The sequence below is a fragment of the Neopsephotus bourkii genome, unplaced genomic scaffold, assembly GCF_033783945.1.
Source record: "Neopsephotus bourkii isolate Nb327-2 ecotype Australia unplaced genomic scaffold, CSIRO-AGI_Nbou_v1 NB_1060, whole genome shotgun sequence".
Lineage (NCBI taxonomy): Eukaryota > Metazoa > Chordata > Aves > Psittaciformes > Psittacidae > Neopsephotus > Neopsephotus bourkii.
Window position 1 is genome coordinate 4,242,018 of NW_026901548.1, and position 22,170 is coordinate 4,264,187.

At 55.9% G+C, this 22,170-nt stretch overlaps 1 protein-coding gene and 1 long non-coding RNA gene across 8 annotated transcripts in view; one reads left to right on the forward strand and one right to left on the reverse strand.

Moving 5' to 3' along the window:
• Positions 1–22,170, reverse strand: part of DLGAP4 (DLG associated protein 4) — a 128,161-nt gene that overhangs the window by 26,929 nt on the left and 79,062 nt on the right. For 4 of the 7 annotated variants that reach the window (XM_061361681.1, XM_061361685.1, XM_061361686.1 and 1 more), the window contains 4 exons: positions 19,296–19,513; positions 17,637–17,751; positions 15,129–15,179; positions 13,839–14,085 (listed from right to left, as the gene is read on the reverse strand). In XM_061361681.1, the coding sequence (XP_061217665.1) occupies positions 13,839–14,085; positions 15,129–15,179; positions 17,637–17,751; positions 19,296–19,513 (631 nt within the window). Of the gene's footprint in view, positions 1–8,476; positions 8,699–13,838; positions 14,086–15,128; positions 15,180–17,636; positions 17,752–19,295; positions 19,514–22,170 lie in introns of those variants that run through there. The other 3 variants (XM_061361684.1, XM_061361687.1, XM_061361688.1) reach the window with 2 other exon arrangements.
• Positions 10,818–11,855, forward strand: LOC133216714 (uncharacterized). Its single transcript, XR_009726701.1, has 2 exons — positions 10,818–11,499; positions 11,582–11,855. It is a non-coding gene; the product is annotated as an uncharacterized LOC133216714 (long non-coding RNA).

Below are 22,170 nucleotides of genomic sequence, written 5' to 3' on the forward strand. Positions count from 1 at the left end.
ACAACTGGGTGTTAGCAGGGCTCAAGTGAAGCAGCACAGCAATAACTGGAGACTGTGGGCTTCCTGCCATGTACTTATTTCAAGTAAGTGAACTCAACAAAAGACAGGGCAGTGAAAGTAGTTTCAAGAAAGTGGTTATATTACACCTCTTCCATCATCACTTCTGAAGCAACAGCCTTAAAATCACAGCTGTAATTCAGGCTCATTTAAAAGCTCTATACCCCTGAAACCTATCGTGCCCCAGCTATTGATTACCAGGCTGGATGGGATGAGGTGAATATTAGGACTTGCCTCCCAGCGATGCTGCAGCTTCTGACATCACGATCATCTCCATGGTGACAGAGTAACACTGATTAATCCAAACAGGAGGAGGCCAATTAGAACAAGAAAGCTCCTTTGTGGTTGGAAGCATAGTAATTGACAGAAATAAGAGAAGCTGTTGTAGAAGTACATCATTCCACAATAAAAACCTTGCTTTTAAGTTTGCCAGGTGAGCCTAAAACCCCCAAAGCATGGCCAAGTATAAAAAGAATCCCTTCCAACCTGGAAAACCTATGACATCTTTCCCAGCACAGCCTGTTCTTTAGAGCTGGGATCTAGCTAGATCATTTTTCCTCCCCCCTCACGACAAGTTCTCCTTTCCATTGTAGCCTGCCCACATGTTCAGGAGGCTTCTCAGCCCACCACACTCAAGTAAAGCTCCCAAGTGCCTTTCAACTTGCTACAATTAGCATCACATGCATGTGTGTGGGGGAAGAGACAAAAGAAACCAACTCAAGACCACTGATCCACAGTGACTCATGCTAGCTAACACTCCACCTTCAAGCATTATTAAGCACACTCAGGATTTTAAATAGGTCATATGAACAAGATCTGGACCCTCTACTTACCTAAGTCATACATATTGGTTTCAACCTGCAAATCAATACCAGACATAGAAGACCAGTCTCTGCTAGTGGAAGTTATATTGTTACCGTGCTGCTGAGGACATGGTAAGCCAAATCTGGCTCCCTGACTGATCTCCGCTCTCCACCCTACAGCACCTGTGAGTCAGGCAGCGCTTGCTGCAGTCCCAGAGCTGTTCTACTCCTCTTATGCAATTCAATGGGGAAGAAAGGCATGAAAGACAGAGGTCCCTAATACTGAGCATGCAGAGTCTGGGCAGTCATCAGGTTTTGTGATAAGGGGCACAGCTGGCTAAAACTCTAACTGAGCCAACTTGAAAAGAAGTGATGCTGAAAAGCATCACACCATGAGAATTCACATAAAGCAGATGTAACCAATGTACCCTCTGCTGTGGCAGCAGCAGCTCTCAGTCATAATCCAGCCCAGCAGGAGCCTTCATACACTACACATCTACAGGCTCCTACCTCAGTCTGCTAAATTACTTCACACACAACTGCAAGACTTAAGGCATTAGCAGTGACCAGGGTTACTGCCAGGATCCACCAACCACTCTGTGGCACGCTTTTGAGGAACAAGACAACAGGACTTCCTCAAATCACTGCCACCAGATGCTCACATTTCCACACACCTCCTTCTGCAGGACAGCACCCAAGCAGCTCTAGCTTTCGCAAGCTACATTTCTACTCTCCAAATAGGCTTTAGCTCACTTTTCTTCAGTTCATTCTGGCCTGGTGTTCCTGGTACATGAGCTCATTCACCCAGAACCACAATCACATCCACCTGCTGTCTGAACATACCATCACCCTTACCCGAAGCGTGTTTCCTAACGGAGCAAGAGCACGGAGACAGCAGTAAACATGATTTTCTGCTTGAGCCAGGCCTTGCAGCACTAAGAGATCAGCTGCAGAAGGGAAAGAAACCTGAGGGAAGCAGAAATAACAACCCTGGCAATAACCAGCCTCTAAAGTTATTTTTAGAGCTGCCTCCTCCAGCACCCAAGATATTCAGAGCCCTGAAACAAATAAATCAAAGGCAAGCTCACAAATAGCAGTGCCAGAAGAAAGCAGACAGTGCTCCAAAGTTTACCACTGTCACAACACCTGCAGCCCAAATGGCTGGCCCCATTCTGTCCTTTGATTTGAGGCGGCCTCATTAGTCTGATCTCTTTGCTCCATCACAGCTAGCTCATGGAACACTAACTCCACTGGAGCTGCGTGCTGGGGAAGCACAACTGCTCTGGGCCCGTGGTGGGACTATCGGGGACTGGGCATAGCAGTTTGAAGAGGGGAAAAGCGAGGCACCTCACCCCTGCCTGTTAGGTCTTACTGTATTTAATACCCAAAGTACAGGCTGGGGAGTGCTCCCCTGCAGGCCTGGCAGCCTGCTGCCCCTCCAGCCCAGCCAGCTCCCCAAGCACAGCGGGCCGAGCAGGAGGGGCCGCACCGGTTCCCCGCCGCCGGTGTCACTCACCGGAGCAGCGGCCCCGCTCTGCCGTGAGCGAGGCTGGAACGGCCCGTGCGGGGCTCGAGGGGTCCCTCACCCGCACCGGCCCGGGTCACCGCAGCGGCCCCGGCTCAGCGCTCCCGGCCCGGCCCCGCGGCGGCAGCGGGGCCCCGAAGCAGGAGCAGGCCCAGGCCCCGGGCCCGGCCGCTTACCTCGCCCTACGGCCTGCTGCAAAGAGCGGCGGCCGCAAAGCGCGGGCGGCGTGAGCGAAGCGGTGCGGGCCCGGGGCTCGGGGGCCGCCGCCGCCCTGAGACCGGGCCGGGCCCGCTTGGGACACAGGAGGGAGGGAGGGCTGGCAGGGCCGGGCACGGGGCAGGACAGCAGCGCGGCCGGGTCAACCACCGGCTTCCGCGGACACCGAAGGGGCGGACGCTCTGTCACCGGTTCAAGCAGCCGGGAGAAAGCCCCGCGAGGCCCCTCACGCCTGCCCCGGGCGTCTCCCCACTGAACCCCGGGCCGCTCGGTACCGGAACGGCTCCCGCTCGCTGCCGCCTGCCCCGCAGCCCTCACACAACGTGCGCTGCCTCCCTTTCATAGGATCCCAGCCTGCTTTGGGCTGGAAGGGACCTTAAAGCTCACCCAGCTCCAACCCCTGCCATGGGCAGAGACACCTTCCACTAGAGCAGCTTGCTCCAAGCCCCTGTGTCCAACCTGGCCTTGAGCACTGCCAGGGATGGGGCAGCCACAGCTCTTAACCTTGCAGACCAGGCAGTCCTGATGCCACACTGACTCTGTCCCCTAAAGCACTATGGAAAGGGGTTAAAGCATCACACAGCCAAAAGCCGGGGGTGCCCCAGCCCCAGCCCCAGCCCTCAGTGAACAAGCAGATCAGGTGAAACAGACCTGCCACAGCCAAGCCATCCACTGAAAGCACACACGGCAGCACACACACCCTGCACAGCTGACAGGGAATGTCTGCACCAGCTGCTACACAGGGAACACAACTGAAGGCATCCATACAAGCTTTTTCTTTCCCTTCCACCACAGCCCCGATTTCCCCCGATCAGCCCAATTCAGTGTTTGACTTCAGCATGAATGACTCCTGAGCGAGCAAGGCTGCAAGATCCTGCTTTGGCAGCCTCCTCTTAGCAACCCAGAGCATTCTGCAGCACTCATCTCCAGTGAGCACGTTCACAGAGCAGCGATAAAAGCTAATGTGTGGCGTATTACCACTATTAGCAGCAGCAGCCTCCAGAATGCCCTAGAAGATTGGAGGGTGACGGCGAGATGCGGACACTGGAGCCTGGTGCCAAGCACAGAGGCCAGCAGCAGTGCCAGGGCTGAGGGAACAGGCTGCATCCAGGATTCCCCAGCTCAGAGCCTTCCCTTTCTCACACTAAACTTCAGGTTCACTGAAACTCAGTGCTTTCAAACCAAAGCAGCTTCTTTGTCCAGGACCAGAGCTAAGGGGGTGCAATCGCTGTGCAGCACTCTTATTGCCAAGGGATCAGAATAAGCACCTGCTCAGGCACTGGGAAAAGCTCTCCAGCTCTATTCTACTAGTACCCACCTTCTCCCTGGGAAGTCCCAGTCCATGCTGCACAAGGCTGGGCACTGCACCAGCTCTGCATCACCAGGGAGCTTGCTTTGCTCAGTAGCAGCACTAAGGCGCTGGAATTCCCAGGCCAGGACTGCTGCTGCAGCAGCAGGTCAGACAAGAACACACTGGTCATCGTTCAACACCAAAACCTGGAAGGGTTCCTGGACAGAAACGTCATGACTCAGGAGCCCATGTTTGGGCCAAGCTGAGAGACAGAGAAAAGCCTCAGGGTTCAAACGAGGAAGAGAAGGCTTCTCGACAAAGCCACTGCTCAAGTGACCTTACAAGAGGCAGAGAGCAGTGCTGCAGCAGTGTGCTGGCTCATGAGCTGCCCCAACACACACTGCTCTCCAGCTGCACAGCTCCTAACACAGGCCTTTAGCAGAGGGTCCAGGGATTCCCTTGGGGACAACCCCACAGTAGCCTTTGGTTCACTTTCTAGCTTCAGACACAGGTCCTATGTAGGAGGCCTACGGAGGATGTAATATCCATGCTTTAGCTTTCCAATTTTAGCTTTCAATTTAATGCAGCTGTAGATACACCCACCCTTCATGTATCCACAGTTTTAGTCTTGAGCACAGCAAATTCCCTGCTGGGGCTCCTTCCAGCCAGATCCTCAACTACTCCCAGAATATAAGAAACAAGGAAAATAGATTTTAGAAGTTTGACTACTCTTACGACAAGAACTTGCAATAAAAATTCTCTTTTATCAACCCTTAAATACCTTTCAGCTTTCATCAAGTATCTCCTTGCACTATGACAGCACCTCAGTAAAGGCATATACAACTTCTAATCTTTAATTCCAGCTCTGAAAGACTTGCACAAGTAAGAATCTGTAAGTAAGAGCCTTAGAAACATTCACCACTCAAGTTTCTCGGCCAACTTCAAACTGGAGAGACAACACAGTTGCTTAAGCTTTGATCTCTTAGAACTAGGTTGAGAAGGAAAGATCATTACAGTGAAACCTGGATGTCTTAATGAAGAGCACCAAATGAGATACACAAGACTGATGATCAGCGTGTCCTTGATGTAAATACTAGTGCAAGTGTTTAAAACGTCTGCATCTTTACATTATTCCCCTTTTGAGCACTGCTGTCTGGTGCAGCAAGCTACAGCCTGTCTCAAGCAAGACCCTTTTAAAGAGGCTGTCTTTATTTTCTTGGTGTTGCCAGGGCAGGCAAACATAACCCCAGAGAGCCTGTGGAGCTGTGAGGATAACCAGGTTCCTGTGTGCACCTCCTCCTAACCATGAAGCAGCAGCAGGCAGGCTGCAGCACTCACATAGGTACTGGACATCCTCCTTGCACCCCATGTGCACCTCCATGCCTTTAGTAGCAGTTTCACAACACGGACCAAGCCCACCACCAAGAACCTCAGGGGGCAGTAGATGATCAGAACTCAGCTGTCTTCTTTCACAGTATTGAAATGCTACAAGGAAATTTGGGAAGAGGCCTGGTAACACACAGCCCACAGCCCTGTCCTCTACAGAAATCAGTCTCTGGTCTGGGGGACCACTGCTTCCCCCAGGCTGCTTGTCACCTACCCTCCACAGCAGACTGGCAGCCCACACTGTGCTATGCAGACACAGGTACTGCCCTACCATATGCTGCCCATAAAACTAGAGACCAGACTCTCATGGGCAGATGTACCTGCGCAGCCAGCTCACTGTTTTCAGTGGACATTGCAAATGCTTTTGAAATGGTGCCTTCTGCATTTACAATCCACACCCCATCAGACCAGAGAAGTGAGCACAGGGCTAAAGCCCAGATGAGGACTTCAGCCACTGCTTCTCCAGCAGACAGAAGGCTGAGTTAGTGTGTGACCATCTGCACAGAGGACCAGCAACTCATTAATTTTGCAAGACAAATTGAAGAGGACAGAACCCCCACTCCTCTCATTAACTAACCCATCTGCAAACAGTTTAACTTCCACTTGGTTAAAGGCAGCTCATATCAAACACTTCAGTGTCATTTGGTGCCCCCCTTCTTCCTCTCTCCAGGTGGCAGCCTGGCATGGAGACCAGGAGAGAAGGGAAGGATAAACTCATTCTTTTGTGAGCTCTTCCAGAGGGACTCAAATTCCCCCTTCTCAACCTCAAACCCTACTACAGCCTTCACAGGGCTTGATCCGACAGCCTGAACATTAATCACCTTTCAAAGCCAACAGCAATCATACTTAGTATTTCTCCCCTCCCTTCTTAAATCTGCTCAGATAGGAAAACACACTGATGACTTTTCACTGCGGAAATTAAAGTGGATTTTTCTTGAGCAGGGCCACATGCCCGTACAGCCTTAATCCTTCCAGCTCACATATGTTACTGTAACTTGCACCGCACTGAATCCAATTATGCCTCCTCAATCCACTAAACATTTGAGGCTGTTTGCACAGGTTATCCAGAGCAAAAGTACCAGGTGGGGAGACAAACCAAGCCCTGGTGCAGCACAGCTTTGCCACCTGGCTTCTGCAGGAAGGTGTGTAGTGTGGGGCAGTGGTAGGGAAATTAAGTGTCACAGAGTGACTTTTACAGGCTCTGGTGACTAGCTCAGTCTGGACTCAAACAGGGAGGATCTATACAGGAGACAAGAACTGACATACAGTTATTTGTAAGCGCCTGGTGGTTAGCAGTTATCCATTAAATGCTTTTTAAATTATATTGCTCTGGCAGCATGCACAGCTACGGATGAGCTCACGGAGCAGCAGGTCTCCCATGCATTACACATCAGGCTGGAGCAGCGGATGAATAACCTTGAGCTAAGTAGTCAGAAGCGTCCACAAATGTAAACTGCATGCACACATTAAGCAACCGAGTATCCAACCACTGACTCACACACAGCTGCGAAGCGAAATGCAAGCTCTCCCAGCAGCTGACTATGTTTGCCCTGTCAGCTACAGGGCTGGGACACCAGCTACAGCCGATCAAGTTCCACAAAGGTACCTGCTGGCCTCCGTGGTTTATGCAACCCCACTGTATTCTTAGTATTCCCCCTATAGTCAAGTCATATATAACAGAAACCAACATTACCACCTGTGCTGACAAGGACCTGGCAGGGGCTGCACAGGGTCATCCTGTCCTTCCAGACCTGGCACACAGCATCATAGTTATGCCCCAGCACTTCAAGGGATAAGTTACAGATCCCAGGGCCCTCAGCTATAGCAGGAACTCCTACACTGCCACTACAGAAGTTGAATAGAAATAGCAAGCTATAGCTGCAAAAATAGCACATAGCAGCTTCACACTTGCACCTTAAAGATGAGCTTTTAGGTTTTCCATGACTGCACCACATCCAATCCTTCAGATAACCTCCTTCTGAATACCTGGTATCCCTGCAGAGCACACACATGTAAATTATCTTACTCTGAAAGACAAGCAGGCTAATTCTGATCACTAGGCAGGCTTGCTTTTCTCCGCACGTTCAGGAATGTGTAACTTCATAGCACCAAATTCCTGTTGGAAGAGCAATTACCCGCTAAGTAATTTGGACCCTCTGGAGTCAAGTCTGCCAACTTACACGACTTGGCAATCTGGCTTGCTATCATCCCACATGATCGGAATTTATTTTCGGATCCAATGCCACATGCTGTGGGGTTTTTTTTCCTTCCCCTTTTTTTCCCTTCCTCCCCCAAGTGGCAAGGTACAGCCTGGGATTGAGAGACCCTAATTCCTGTCTCAAACACACATCTTCTGCACAACCTGAGGTCAAGCTCTGTACATTTCAGAGCACTATGAGTGCTATCAACAGCATCCTGGAAACGATCCCACCTTTCTGAACCTCTTAATGAGGACTGGAGGAGGAATTAAGAGCTACATTGACTTACTGGTCAAAACCAATGGCACACATCACCTGAGCTACATCTGCAATGAGATTCAGAGCCATTCCACCTGAACTCTTGGGCCAGGGTAAGGCAGCTCCAGGCTGGGCTGCATCACCAGGTACCTTCTGCCACGACCTGTTCTCATAGGCAAAGGAAATGGACTTCTCAGTCCTGCTCTGGCCAGGGGATGCCAGTTTGCTGCGCTGCTAAATGTCAGCCTCCACACTGAAGACAATAAACGCCCTTTTCTTCTCGAGGCGAGGGAGAACCCCACCACCACCACCTTGACACCAGGGCCGGGGGGGGAAGAACGCGTTCAGCTCAGCGCTGCCTCCTTCCTCCAGCACACAGAGGCTGCCCGAAGGCCTCCCGCAACTGCCCGGGGAGCCCAACCCGCTCCGAAGCCAAGCACCCCCCGACCCGCCCGCAGGGTCCGGCTCTGCCCGCGGGGACACAGCGAAGGCGGCTCGGGAAGGGGGGAGCACGGGGCACCCCCTCCCCGCCCCGAAGCTCCCCCGCGGGGACCGAGCCGCGCGTGGGAAGCGGAAGCGCCACCTGCGATCGCGGCGGGGCGGCGGCGGCACCGGCAAGCGGCGGCAGCAGCAGGCAGGGCAGGCAAGGCAAGGCAGGGCAGGGCGCGGCACCCCCGCCGCGGAGCCATGCAGGGCCCGGCCCCCCGCCCGCCCGCCCGCCGCGCCCCGGGCAGTCACTCACATTGCTTGAGGAGCTCCAGACACAAAGCCATGGGAGACACAAAGAAGGGGCGGAGGGGACCGGAGAAACAGGGAGGGGGGAAAAGGGAGCGCTCGGTCGAGTCCCGCGGAGGGGAGGACGGGCCGCACCCGGTGAGGGGAAGAACAGGCCCGGGGCCGCGTCCGGCTGCTCCTTGCGGGCAACGGCGAGAGGAGGGAGGAGACGCGCGGAGGCCGCCGCCGCACTCACCGCGCCCGCCCGCCTGCTCCGGCTGCTCCCCGCGGGCGGGGCCGCGCCTTAAACCGGGCCCCGCCCCGCCCCGCGCGTCACCGCCCCGCCCCGCGCACGCGCGTCACCGCCGGGGGGCGCGCCAACCGACGGGCGCGGTCACGCGCGGTGTCTCCCGTTGGGTACCGGGCACCGGGCACGGCCCGTTGGGTACCGGTGCAGCCCCGCGCTGGGGCCCGGTTATGGGCGAGCTCGGTCTCACGGTTCCGGGACCGGCCATGGCCACGCACCCGCAGCGCGGTTGCTCCCGCCGGAGCGCGGGGCTGGCGGGCGGGGAGGGTTTCCAGCGCGGAGACAATGGATGGAAAAGCAAAGCCGGGGGAAGCGGGTGTTTCCCTGGGCGGGGGCTGCCCGCCGGCAGCTCCGTCCTGCTGGGCACCGTGGGGGGCACCGGGCAGGGCACGGCAGAATGAGGGAGGATGGAAGTGCGGAGGGGACACGGTTGGTGCAGGCTACACAGGAGAATCTGGAACCACGGCGGACTTGGCCCTCTGGGCACAGACATGATAGATGCTGGAGCAGCATCCACCTCCATCCCTCCCTCCACACACAGACATCCAGGGCCGAGCATGAGGCTCACCCAGACTGTGAGCAGGGAGAGCCCTGCGGGACCAGAGCCACACCATGAGACGGTCTGACATGGGATGGGGCAGTGGATGCCCACAAGCCCAGCATGGTGTGGCCACCATGAGAGTGCAGGGCCTGCGCTGTTGCAGGCAGTGGTGCTCCTTCCAGGACCATACGTGCTGCCCTAACTCATCAGTGCTTGGATGCTCTGATTTACCTATGACTCGGCGGGTTCATTGTGCTGCCTGTGGAGAAGGGTTGGTCTGCAGCAAGGAGAGATCAAAGCACCTTGAGGAAGCACCACACTGAGCTCACACAGTACGGGCAGGGCCGAGCCACTTCAGTGATGGAATCACTGTGGATGTGCTGCTGCTGCTGCTGCTCTCAGAGCAGCAAAGTGGGACCAAAGGAAGATTTCAGCAGAGAATGAGCCCTGAGACTTGGGACCTGCACCCAGGGCCTCTCCTCATTGCTGCCCATCAAGGGGAACAAGAAAACTTGTTTTCAGTTCTGCTGCTTCCTAGGAGTGGAGAGCAGCTCTGGGATGAGAGCCCCTTAACCACACAGGCTGAGCAGCTCCATGGACCTTTGAGCTGATCTATTCCTGAGTCCTCAGAAGTACCCACATTGTGGCTCAATAAATGGAAAAAGTAATGGAAAAGCATAAAGGAGAGGAAAGCCAACACAGGACAAAGAGAAATGCACACAAAGAAATCCCCATTTGCCTGTGCTCAGTAAACCTCACTCAGTCCTGCTGTCCTGACACGTGTGTGTCTGAGGTTAGACCGTTGTTGGTTGCTGCTGGGCAATGGCATAAGTCCTGTAGCCACACAGGGAGGTGCAGTGAGGTGCTGAGCATCACTGACAGCAGGGACACAACACAGCATCCGTGGTTGCCCAATATCAGGGCAGTTCTGTGCTCACCCGATCCACATGGATGGCAGCAGGACCAGCGTGCTGGGATACTGCCAGGCCCTTCAGCCCTGGGTGTCTGCTGTGGCCGGCACATTGCCTCCAACCAGTGTGGCCTCATGGGCAGAGCACTGCACTGTGCGTGGGATCCCTGCTGCTGCTCCCCCAGAGGCTCTGCTCCCCCTTGGTGCTTCAGTTTCTCTTCCTCTCCCATGAGGACAGCACTGCCGACTCCCTTTCCTGTCATCTGATGAAAACAAGCAGCAAGGACTTGGCTTCCCAAGCATAGTACCAAAGGAAAAGGTTGGCAGCTGCCTGCCTTTGAACTCCTTTGCAGGAACAGGCTTGGCGAGGACCTTGAAGCCAGGCTCACTTCCCAGTATTAAGCCTATGGGCAACCACTTCAATCTCCCCTGCATCTGCTTGTGTCAGCACAGCATCACAGGAGAGCTGCAGATCCCCCCTTCCTGGAGACCCAACAAGTGACATTTCCATGAGGCTCAAACCCATTGCAGCCGTTCCTGGTGCCAGAGAGACACGTGCAGGCAGCAGAACAGAGCTTATTGAGCTGGGTGCTGCCTGTAGTAGAGCTGAAACCTGGCAGCAAAGAGCACCGAGCACAGCTTTGCTGAGACAGAAGGATGGGGACATTTTGGCAGTGGAACTGGAGAGCAGGGTTGTGGCCATGGTACAGGCTTCCTGGGGAAAAGGGAGCACTGTCTGGGCACAGGGCTTGGTAGTGGAATGTCCATAATAAGGAAAAGATGAGAGGTGAATAATTAACACTTGAATGTGAACAGAAACAGTTGCCATACATCTCTCTGTGTCCTATAGACATATGAATAGCTTATGGAACATGTTTATGTGCCTGTTTTTTCCCCTTACAAACACTGATGGAGCACATGACACAAATCTTCCCCTGGCGCGTGCGTGCACACATACACACACACACACACACACTAATCCCTTTCACGCTGGTATGTCAAAGAAAGCTATTTCTGGAACGTGAAATCTAGGTCAAAAAGAAGGAGAAAGTCTGAAGGCAATGATAAGTCTCTCTCCTGAAAGGGTGCTCTGGCTGATTGAATTAGCAATGGGGTTAGGGTGGTTCCTTACTCCTCGTCTGTGGCTGCTCATGCACAGGTTGAACAGCATCTCCTGGCCTGGTTTGGTTTCTCCTTTGCCTTCACACCACTACTTGTTCCCCATAAAGAAGAGAAGACCATGACAGCCAAGAGAGGAAAGGAGCAGAACTTGCCTTCCCACCCAGACGCTGGGTAATCACTGCACACAGAGGAGGGTGAGGAGGAGGGTGCCTGTACCCATCCCTCACAAACCAGCGCTATGTGACTTTCCCAGAAGCCATGGAAACCTATCCCACAGTGAACCAGCCCTTGGGGATTTGGTCAGCATGATGATGCTTTGTGCTGAGAGGTGCACGGAGGTGTGCAGGTATTTGGTCTTTCCTCCACTGAGCACAGCCGTGGTCCCCTTGCAAGAGCATCAGTACCAGGGGACTGGGCTGGGTTCTCCAGAGGCAGGGTTCCCAGCACAGTGATGGTTCTGGGAGCCATCTCTCTAATTTAAGGATGAAAGTAAATAAATCAAAGAAGCAAAAAGAAGGCAGAAAGCAGGTTGGATGCTGAAGGGCGGCTCTTCTGTCATGACTTTGGGGAATATCTCTCCTATATAGTGCTCTCTGCGCAGCTTGGGCTTGGCAAAGGTTTGGCATATGAACAGGCACGTGGTGTCTGGAGCCCATTCATATCAGCGGTTGTGATGTGCACCCAGAGCTGCCATCAGGGGGTCAGGAGAAAGGGAGAACCAGAGGGTCGCTGTCCTACAGAGCTCACACCCTCAGCAGCATCTTAACCACTTGTGAGATGGGTCAACAGAGACAGCCCAGTGCTGGAGCAGGAGGCAGAGCTGGGTTCCCTGGCGTCCCTGGAGAAGATCTGGGCACAGGATAAGGAGCAGACTCCTGGCTTTCTGAGAACAGGCTGCTGAATCCCAGAGCAGGATGCTCTAAGCACGGGTGGAATTACCAGATGGCATGGGATAGACTGGGAAGAGCTCGAGTAGGAACTGGCTTGGTGTGAGCTTCCCCTGCTGTCACTGGTGCGATGGGTGGAGGCTGGGCTGGGCTCTCTACACTGGGGATTCTCCTCTCCTTTTGCTGTGCTTTGTTCACCTCTGCTTTCCTGTTTCCCCCGGACATCAAATATTCAGCTCTGTATTACATGCAGCCTATTAAACAAGCAATTCCCAGTGCTGCTGCTAATAAGGAGCTGGGGCTGGGGAGCCCTTTGTAATGCTCAGGAGACAGTGTGGCTGTCGGCCGAACACTGGCAATTAGATGAATAGGTTTCACTGGGGCTTTTGAGTCTCCAGCTTCGCAAGGCACAGAGCTTTGTTTAAAGCTGATCAAGGGCAGCTCATCATCTGTCTCACTGGCTGTCAAATGGGATCTAATTGCCTTGTAATGCACGAGTGACACAGGCGTTTGTGGGAGGACCTGGCTTGTCAGAGGTGTGACAGCTTGTCAGGGCTCTCCCACCCGGCCCTGCTCCCCACACAGACCCTGAGAGGAGCAGCCCTTTGTGAAATGGAGCTCGCTGCACTTCAGCTGCTGCCGATCCCCTTTGATTTATGATTCAACCCCCATGCTGTCCTTAGAGAAGGAGAAGCAAGCGTCAGCACAGCACTGCTGCACTGGTGCCTCTTTAGAGAATCACAGAATCCCAAGGGTTGGAAGGGACCTCAAGAGATCATCTGGTCCAACCCCCCTGCAAGAGCAGGGTAACCTAGAGTACATCACACAGGAACTTGTCCAGGCGGGCCTTGAATATCTCCAATGTGGGAGACTCCACAACCCCCCTGGGCAACCTGTTCCAGTGCTCTGTCACTCTCACAGTAAAGAAGTTCCTCCTGATGTTAACGTGGAACCTTCTATGCTCCAGTTTACACCCATTGCCCCTTGTCCTATCACTGGATAGGATGGGTCCTGACAGAGAAGAAACACAAACCCCCTCTCAGGGACTGGGCACATGATGGGAGCAGTTCTGGGCTGGGGTATGGGTGCTGGAGCAGGAAGGTGTCCATGGGAAGTAAATGGGTGATGGTTCTCAGTTTTTTCACCCCAGAGCCCTGCGTGGAGCAGGGAGACCATTAAACCTGCAGACAATGGTGCACGCACCTCTGTTGGCCCAGACTGATGCTGGCAAGCTGAGAAATACCAGTGTGCTGCTCAGGAGGCCCCTCTTGTACACCACCAACCAATTAAAGCCTCAATGATACACATTTGCAATGGTCCAGAGCTCTCCTAGACCTCTGCAAGCCACATCAGCCATGCCAGCTGGATCCCAGCAATCTGGATGCCATTTCAGTGCCTGCATCCAGAGGTCCAGCATCATCCAGAGACCCAGCATCATCCAGAGACCCAGCCATCCAAGTGCTATGCCTGGCTGCTGGGCTCCCATAAGCCCACCGAAGTCTTGAACAAGCATGGCTGAGGATAGGGGTATCTCAGCCCAGCGCCTCACATGCTCAACACACGATGGGCAGCAGCATCCCCTGTCCCTTCACGGCCCTTCCCCTCCGCGGCCGCTGCACTCACTGCTGTTGGTGGGCAGGGTCCTGCTGCCGCTGAGGCTGCCCGTCGGCGGGGGGGAGATGGAGCGGACGGAGCCCGTGTCCTCTTCCTGGGAGCAGCCCGCCTGGATGGCTCGGAGGTAGCTGTGGCTCCGGGAGCGGAAGTAACTGGGCAGAGGCAGGTCCAGCACCTCCGCGGCGGCCGACTCGGCCTCGCTGTAGGTAGAGTCGCAGACTGCCTCGTACTGCTCCCCCAGCTCCGGCTCCGGTGCCTGCACGGGGAGAGGGGCAGAGCCAGTCACCCCCTGCCTCAGACAGCCCTTTCCCTTCCCTTCCCCTCCCTGCTGCTGCTGCCTGGTCCTGCTTACAGCAGGGAGATGCACCAGTGCTGGTGGGATGCAGGATGCCTGGGCTCTCTGCTGAGAGAACAGGGAGAGGGGACCTTCCTTGGAGGCAAGGTCCCTGCTTGTGGAGTAGGAGAGACTTACCACACAGTGCCTGTGAAACAGCCCCCAGTCTGTGATGGAGAGGCTGAGAGCACACGAGAGAGCTAAAATCCAGCCTCCGACTCCGTGGGCCTTGCCTTGGCCATCAGGCATGCTCCTCAGTGTGGGGACATGGCCTTGGCCCTGCAGGCGGGTGCAGGGAAAGAAGGTGGGGAGGTGTGGGCTGGGGGTACAGCCTCCACGCTTGGCCAGGGACAGGCTGCATGGATGGGTTCTGTAGCACATGGGGCTCCATCCACTGTGGGGACCAGGAGAGGGCCTGGTGGCTGCAGCAAGGTGTAAGCTGAGCAGGGGCTTTACTCCCTGCTTCTCTGCTGCCTCCACTGCCCTCCCAGCCATGCCCTCTCTCCAGCACCAGTTGCAGATCGAACTTGGGCTCTAGAGAGGCTCACCCGGATTAAACCAGAGTCAGACCATTCTGAAATACAGATGAGAGATGCTGAGGTTGGCCCTGCTGCTCACTTCCATCTCTTCTGGCCCTTTCTTTGCCTTCAAGGACAGTTCTTCTGCCCAGCATTGGCACCTGAGCTACACAAGGTTTGGCTCAAAAAGCTCATCTACTTTCCCCCTAAACCTACTGGTCCCCAACCCCGCACTGGGGCCAGGGGAACCAAGCTCTCCAGCTGCCCTGCAGGGCCCAGTTGGGAGCACTGCCTTTTTCTCCTTCCTCTTTTTCCTCCTCCTCCTCCTGCTGCTGGCCCTGGGTATGGGCTGACCCCATAGCCTGCCTTGCACCCTGCCATGGGAGCCAGGGCTGACCCAAGAAAGCTCCATGAAGAAGGAAGAGGGAAACGCCAGCGGGACGGTACCTGCTCTCCATGGGTAAATATCTGAGGGATAAGTGAGGGGGGTCCAAAGATCTGGAAGAAAGAGTTGGAGAAGGTTAAAGGCCAAGAAGAGGGGAGCCCCTCACACAGACAGGCACTGCACAGGGACCAAGGACGAGGGGAGCTGTCAGAGCCACAGCTTCTGACACTGGAATACAAACTTCAGAGCTCATAAGATGCCAAGCACGGTGCCACACGGGCTCCTCAGACAGCGGCACAAACACGGCATGGCAAAGCTCCACGGAACGCCTCCCAGACGGAGAGAAGCTGCTGATGCATCCAGCCTGTTGTATGCACCATAGATCCATGTATATACACAGGGCACACTTGGGACACACAACGCTGGGACATCCCTTGGCTACTGGATGAGGGCTGGTGTGGCTCCTGGCATTGGCCAGCACATCACAGTGTGGCCAGGAGCAGCAATGGGCTTCCACAGCCCACAGAGCTGGGGTGATGGGGAGTCTGAGTGCATCATGTCAGGGAAACTCCCCTTCACCCCAATGGGGTCGGGTTGGCCACTTTGCTGCTGTGGCCTCTGTCCCTGCATCAGGAGAAGCCACATGTAAGCAATTCTGCCTTCTCTCTATAGCAAAGCCACAGCACACACTCTGCATAAGGACAGATGCCCAACAGACACTCCCTATGGGAAGGAATGACTTCTCCTCCTCTCCATCCCTGGTCTGCGGAGCACATCCACTCTCTGAGCTCTACCCAGCACAAGCTGCCCCAAATGACCCATCTTGGGAAGAATCCAGGTTCAAAATGTACCCAAAAGAAGAAGCTTGGCTCTGGGGGCTGGGTCCAGCCCTTCTGTACAGGGCACAGCTCAAAGTGTGGATAAGCAGTGATGAGGGTCACCCTTGGTGTTTGATAAATGGATGCTGATGTGCACACCCGGTGAACCCTGGACTTCCAGAGTTTGCAAAGGACAAACCCAAGCGTAGTGGAGTTCTTTCAGACCTGGGATTCTTCTATGTGGGAGGACACTGGTGTCTTGCTGGACACACAAGAAAGCTGTGGGAGGTCACACCAAAGTGAGGGCAGGAGAGGAACTGCCGCTGGCACTGGATGAAGGGCAGGTCAGACCTACTGGAGGATGAGACCAGCACACACTGGTATCTGTACCAGCTCCATCCTGGATCAACAGATATGCAGTTCCTGGGAGGCCTCTAAATCCCAACCCTGCCACATCATGGGCTGCTCAGATCCTCCAGCTCCAAGACCCTTCTGATGTCTTCATGGGTCTGCTGCCCTCAGCTGCTAAATGGCAGTTTTAGAGAGGGACAGAGCACAAACTGAGCCCACTGCTTGTTTGCCCAAAGAGACCATGGATTTACATGCAAAGGACAAGAATGCGACGGTCCTGACCCCTTCTCTGCGCAGTGAGACAGTTGCTGTTGATGTACAAGGGACGAGACTGAGCACAAGGAACACGGATGCCCACGAGCAATGCCCTGTGCCCCAAAGCTCTGCACCAAGGGCTCCAACTGCTCTGTGACAGCAGGAGAAACCAGACAAGGGATGGCAGAGGCTGGGCTGGGACAGAGGAGAGCTCAGAGTCCCATGCCGCTGCAGGGGAGCATTGTCACACACCACTCACCCTCTTGCATGCTCTGCTTTGTGATGCCCATCCCGCTGCTTTAACCCCAGCCTCATGCTGCCACCCTGGATCATTGTGCATGGAGTGGGGCAGCATCGATGGGGCACGTGTGTGCACATGTTCCTATGCAGACACGTGTGAACGGACACAGGATGGGGCAGAGGCCTAGGGTGACAGCAAAAGGGCTGGGTGAAGCTTGTGGAGCCATTGATGCCCTGGGGATCTTCACTTGTATACCAAAAAGACAGGCCCCTTGGATGAGATAAGCACATGGGACCTCTGCAGGGGCCTCATCCTGGCATGGGCCATTTCCTGGCCTGTGAGGAAGCTGGCTTATAGCTGCTCCAGAGTAATCCCAAGGAAGGGACATAGTGTGGGATGGGGTGTTAAAACCAGTTTGCACTGACTGCATCCGTCAGGCTGGGGTCAGGGCATGAGCCCACCCAGTGGCAAGGGGTTTGCCACTCACCATTAGCGCCTCACCGGCATCCTCAGCTTTGCTCTTCCTGTGGGAAACAGGGATACCCAAGGGGAATGTCCCCAGCTAGCTGGCAGGACAGTCTCCTGAATTATGGGCATCTTGTTTCTGGGTCCAGCCTGCTGCAGGAGGGATGAGGTCCTCAAAGCTATGCAGGGTTGTTGTCCTTGGTGACCAACTGCAGGGTTGCAGGCTGGATGCATGGGCTCTGTACCCAGCCACTGAGCACAAGGAGCTTGCAGCACGAGCAGGCACCATTACTGGTGCTTCTGGGTGGTGACATGGTGGGACCCTGTGCTCAGTGCCTTATTTTGAAGGGGGGGAAAGGATGTTCCTCTCTGCCCTCAGCTGGCCTCCTTTCCCACTGGGGTGTACTGGTGCAGTGGTACTCAGCATTCCAGCATCTCACCTGGTTGATGCAACTGGACTCGTTGATGCTGTCAGAGATCTGGTTGTATTCTTCCTCCCAGGTTGGGAACTTCGGAGGTAGGAGGATCTCGACAGAGTCCAGGCGGTCCAGGCTCCTGCCAGCAGAGAAAGAGGGTGTCAGGGGTGTCCCCAACACCAGGGGCTGTGCCCTGCCAGGACAGCAGCCAGATCACCCCTGCCTGTGGTACCCTCTGCCAGGCACAGGCACAGGCACATGGGGCAGCACGGAGGTGATGCTGGGCACCCAGTGCACTGCTCTTGGAGCAGAAGGAAGCACTCCTCCCGGCAGGACTGTGGCACCTCCTGATTCTCCATCCTGGTGTGTGGTGAGAGCAGGGAGTAAGTCTTTCCTCCCATTGGGCTTTACCCTGACTGCCCCTCACAGCCTGCCCATGGGGAAGCCGAGTCACAAAGCAGGGCAGAGACCCTCTCACAAGGACCGATCATGCCCCACTCATCTGCGCCTTGTCCTGGCTAAGGCTGGGGCTCTCCTCCCTGCAGTCCCTCCTGTCCCAAACCACAGGGCCGGTGCTGGTGCAGCCCCAGCCCCAAGGCTCTCATCGAGGGCTGGCATGGGGCTGTGCAGGACACGCTCTCCCCGCTGCCATCCCACGGCTGTCCCAGGCTGGCGGGGCCCCGCAGGGAGGCTCTGAAGCAGCCGAAGTGGCCCCAGCATCCAAAAAGCTCCTTGAGGTGGGGGGGCGAGGTGGTGGTCGGCAGATGGCAGCCGTGATCATGCGCTGGTGCCGGCTCTGCTGCCGCTGGCCTGTCCTGTGCCCGGCACAAGACCTCAGAGCCCGGCCGGAGGATGATGGAGGCGCCAGGATGCGACATTCCCCACTGGAGCGTAGCACCGAGGGCTGCCGGGCCCCCTTCTTCCCTGCAATGCCCTTGTGCAGCCCAGCCCTGCCTGGAGCCCTCCCCTCCCATGTAGCCGCATCCACAGCTCATCCAGCTCTAACACCATACTGCGGCTTCCTAAGCACTGCCCATGGCTTCTGGCCAGACTCCAGCAGCCCCATTGTGGTCATACCCTGATGGACATGACCTGAATGTACCACGAACCCAAGATAGGAAGAATCTGCCTCTCAAGTATTTTGCATCAGAGACTCCTGGACCCAACTCTGCTCCCCCTGAAGTGGATGTGAAGGTGGGGAACAGGGATGGATTCAGAGCAGACATTTCCAGGGCTCCCCACAGTTAATTTTGCCAGCAGAAAGCAGCATGTGGTCAGCAATCTTGGGGTATCCTGAGGAGTCCCCACACTGCCTGCTGTACCCTCACTGCTGGCTCTGCCTGCCGAACATCCATGGTGGCTCCTGCCTCCTCCTGATGCCCTTTGCTCCTCCTGAGCATCACCTGGAACACCAACAGCCTCTTCCAGCCCCTGGTGCCTTGTCCCGGGATGCAGAGCTGCTGGTGAGGACACTGCATGGGATCACCTGTGGTCAGGTCGGCCACACAGACCCCATCCTGCAAGAACCAGCCTCCTGCCCAGCCAGGTTTTGCTGTGTTCCCCTTGCCCTGCTGCCTCAAGCCACTGTGGGTCCTTCCTCCCTCAATAGTTCCAGACCTCTCAGGTCATCTTCCCTGGCCCCTGCGGACCTGAGCGGGGCTCCTGGAAGAGCTCCAGCATTACCTTTGTGTGGTGCTCTGCTCACTCAGGGACTGTTGGGTGGCCTTGAGGTAACTCTGCCTCCGAGCTGCAGTTTTCGGGGATGGTTTGGGGCTGGTTTCTGAGTCTTCACTATCATCATCCCCCATGGCTTTGATGTAGCTCCCGCTCCGCATGCGCCGGCACGGGATCTCGCTGTCTTTGTCCCGAGACAGCGTGTTGTTCCACTCCCCCTGAGGCACCTGCAACAGTAAGGGGAGCATGAGCACATGGGGGGGACATCACCTCTGGGACCAGCGGGATCACAGGGACCTGAGGGGATTGGTGTCGAGGACAACTGTTGGAGCCTCAGCTGGAGCAATGGGAATGGGCAGCGCAATTCCTTTCCGACCCTCCCTTACCAGTTCATGCCAGGCAGCCCTGATTGCCTCTGCTGCAGCACCCCTACCCACAGCCATCCACCCCACAGCACCGCAGGCCACCTTCACACCGCACCATGCGTACACAAGCTGCACAATGCCAGACCGAACGGGGAGGGATGGCTCTCACCAGCTCTGCGGTGGGCACTGGGACAGCAGCGGCACACAGTGCAAAGCCCACGCTCATGTAGTGTGAAGTGCTCACGTTGCTCAGGGCAGTCAAAAGGTGTTGTAGACCTGGGGATCAGAGCCCAGACCTTCCCTAGGCCCAACACCCTCTATGGTTTCTGAGCTCAGTGTGACTCTGAGCGCATGGAAGTCATTTCTGAAGCCAAGCCAGGTCCTCACAAGTCCCTTTATAGCAGAGATGGGGCAACCTGAGCTGCCAGGAGCAAGCTTTGGTTTCGTGGCTAACTGGGTTTGCAGCCAGCCTCTGACCTGCCCTTGAGACGAGGAGATGTGGCCAAGAAGCAAGGGACGATGCGGGGAATGCAGCAATGTGCAGTGGGAAGCAGGCTGGCTCGGGGCTGCCATGGGGAGCAGCAGAGGGGCTTGTGCTGCTGAGAACATCCACACGGACTGCTGGATGGAGCTGTAGGATCTGCCCAGACCCCCGAGGGGCCGTAGGATTAATCAGCCGGTGTTTGTGTAGTGCTTTGGGGACACATGGAGTCGTGTTGCAGCTCCCTGCGATGAACCAGAGCTGTCGAGCACTGCGTGGTTCCTGTTCTCCTCCTTGTTCAACAGCAGGCACGTTCAGTGGGAGCCAGAGCCAGCCTGAGGGTGCCGTCTGCTGCTGCTGGCGTGCAACATCTCCAGGTGAGCTTCAGATCTGCAGACAGTGGCTTCTGGTTCTCCTGAGAGGGCCTGGTGCAGGCTCAGTCCATGTGCAGCAGCTCAGCTCCCCTCAGGGCTCTCTTCTGCCCCATAGCAGCCCATGTCCTGCCAGCCTGCTTGCTGTGTGTGTGTGGGAGAAGGCAGGACATGATCCCAGTGCAATGTGGAACAGAACTCAAACAGCCTGTGGGATGCTTTAGTGATGGGGCTCCCATCATGATCTGCACCTATGAGCCAGGACCCATATTACTGGGTGACACAGAACAGAGACCAAGGGGCGGTTTTACCTGTGTGTGGGATGCAGGTGGGGACCAACATGGAGTGAGTCTTACACATGAGACACAAACCTGCTGCTGCTGCTGGGTTTCCCAGCTCCTTCCACTCTGCCTCCTGCCATCTTCCTGCTTGGCAATGGCAAGGATGCCCGGCTCCGGAGCTACCGGGTGTTATCCGGCAGGTTCCTACACAAGTAAGGGCAGGAAGCCCTTTCTCTGCTGTGTGAGGGCTCCCTCTGCCCCAGCTGCCTGCACTGGGTGGCCCTGGGGCCAGTGAGGAGGGATCCTGCTGGCTCCGGATGATCTTGCCATGGGAGGGATCCTACCAGTCACTGGGGTGGCTGGCTCTGATCTTTCCTAAAGGAGGCAGGAGCTCTGAGAAGCACTTTTATACCCATTGCATTGGTGTTAGGGCTGACTTGAGGCTGCATTTTGCTGCCTGCCTTCTCCTCAGGGTGAGTTGCAGCCTCCTGCCTGCAAAGGTCTTGGGCAAGAGGGTTGGGGTCTGCAGCCCTTGGCTTAGGTGAGAACTTGCCAACAGTCAGGCATGCCAAGCAGGGGCCAGGGCATGCACGGCCCTCCCCTATACAGGGGAAAGCCTGTGGGATTCAGGCACATGTCCCTGGGAGGTGGGCTCCACTGTCACCACCTTGCCACAATACTGCACATTGCAAAGAATCAGCATCTTCTGGCTCTCCTGCTCTATGAGCGTGGAGGGAAAGGGAAGAAGGGGCCACACTGAGCTTTTTCCCTGCCTTAATTCTGCCTGGGGCATTCCCCAGTCACCTGGAGCATTGACACAGAGGGGAGAGGAGCAAAGGGGAGAACTCCAATCCTGGAGCTGCCCTGCTCCCATTGCTTCAGGGAGGCCTTGGGGGAAGAGAGACTCACCAAGCAACCTGGGTTGCATCCACCCGTGTGCCAGCTCTGCCATGCAGCCCAGCCCCAGCACACACAGACATGCACCGCACAGGAACAGACGTGCCGAGGCCGGGTGCAGCGTGCAGGGATGCCCGGGCCATGCAGCCAGGCTCCAGCACCCGATGCGGGGACACTGCTGCTCCCTCCAGGGCCGGATCCCTCGTGGTGTCCCCATGGCTATGTGTGGTCTCAGGTATGGAGGCTGGAGCCCAGGCTGCCTGTGAGTCTTGTCTGTCCTTTAGGCAAGGCAGCCTTTGGGAAGGAGCTTGGCTGGGTTTCCTGCCCCATGGGAGCTCTGTGGGGCTGGCGGGAGGGCAGCAGCATCTGGATCCTGACTTGATTTTGGGGGCTACTGGGGGTTAAGGAATCTTCGTTGTGGTCTGACTGGGGAGGTTGGTCTGGATGATGCATCAGGCTGATGGTGCCCTTGGTACAACTGTCCCCTGG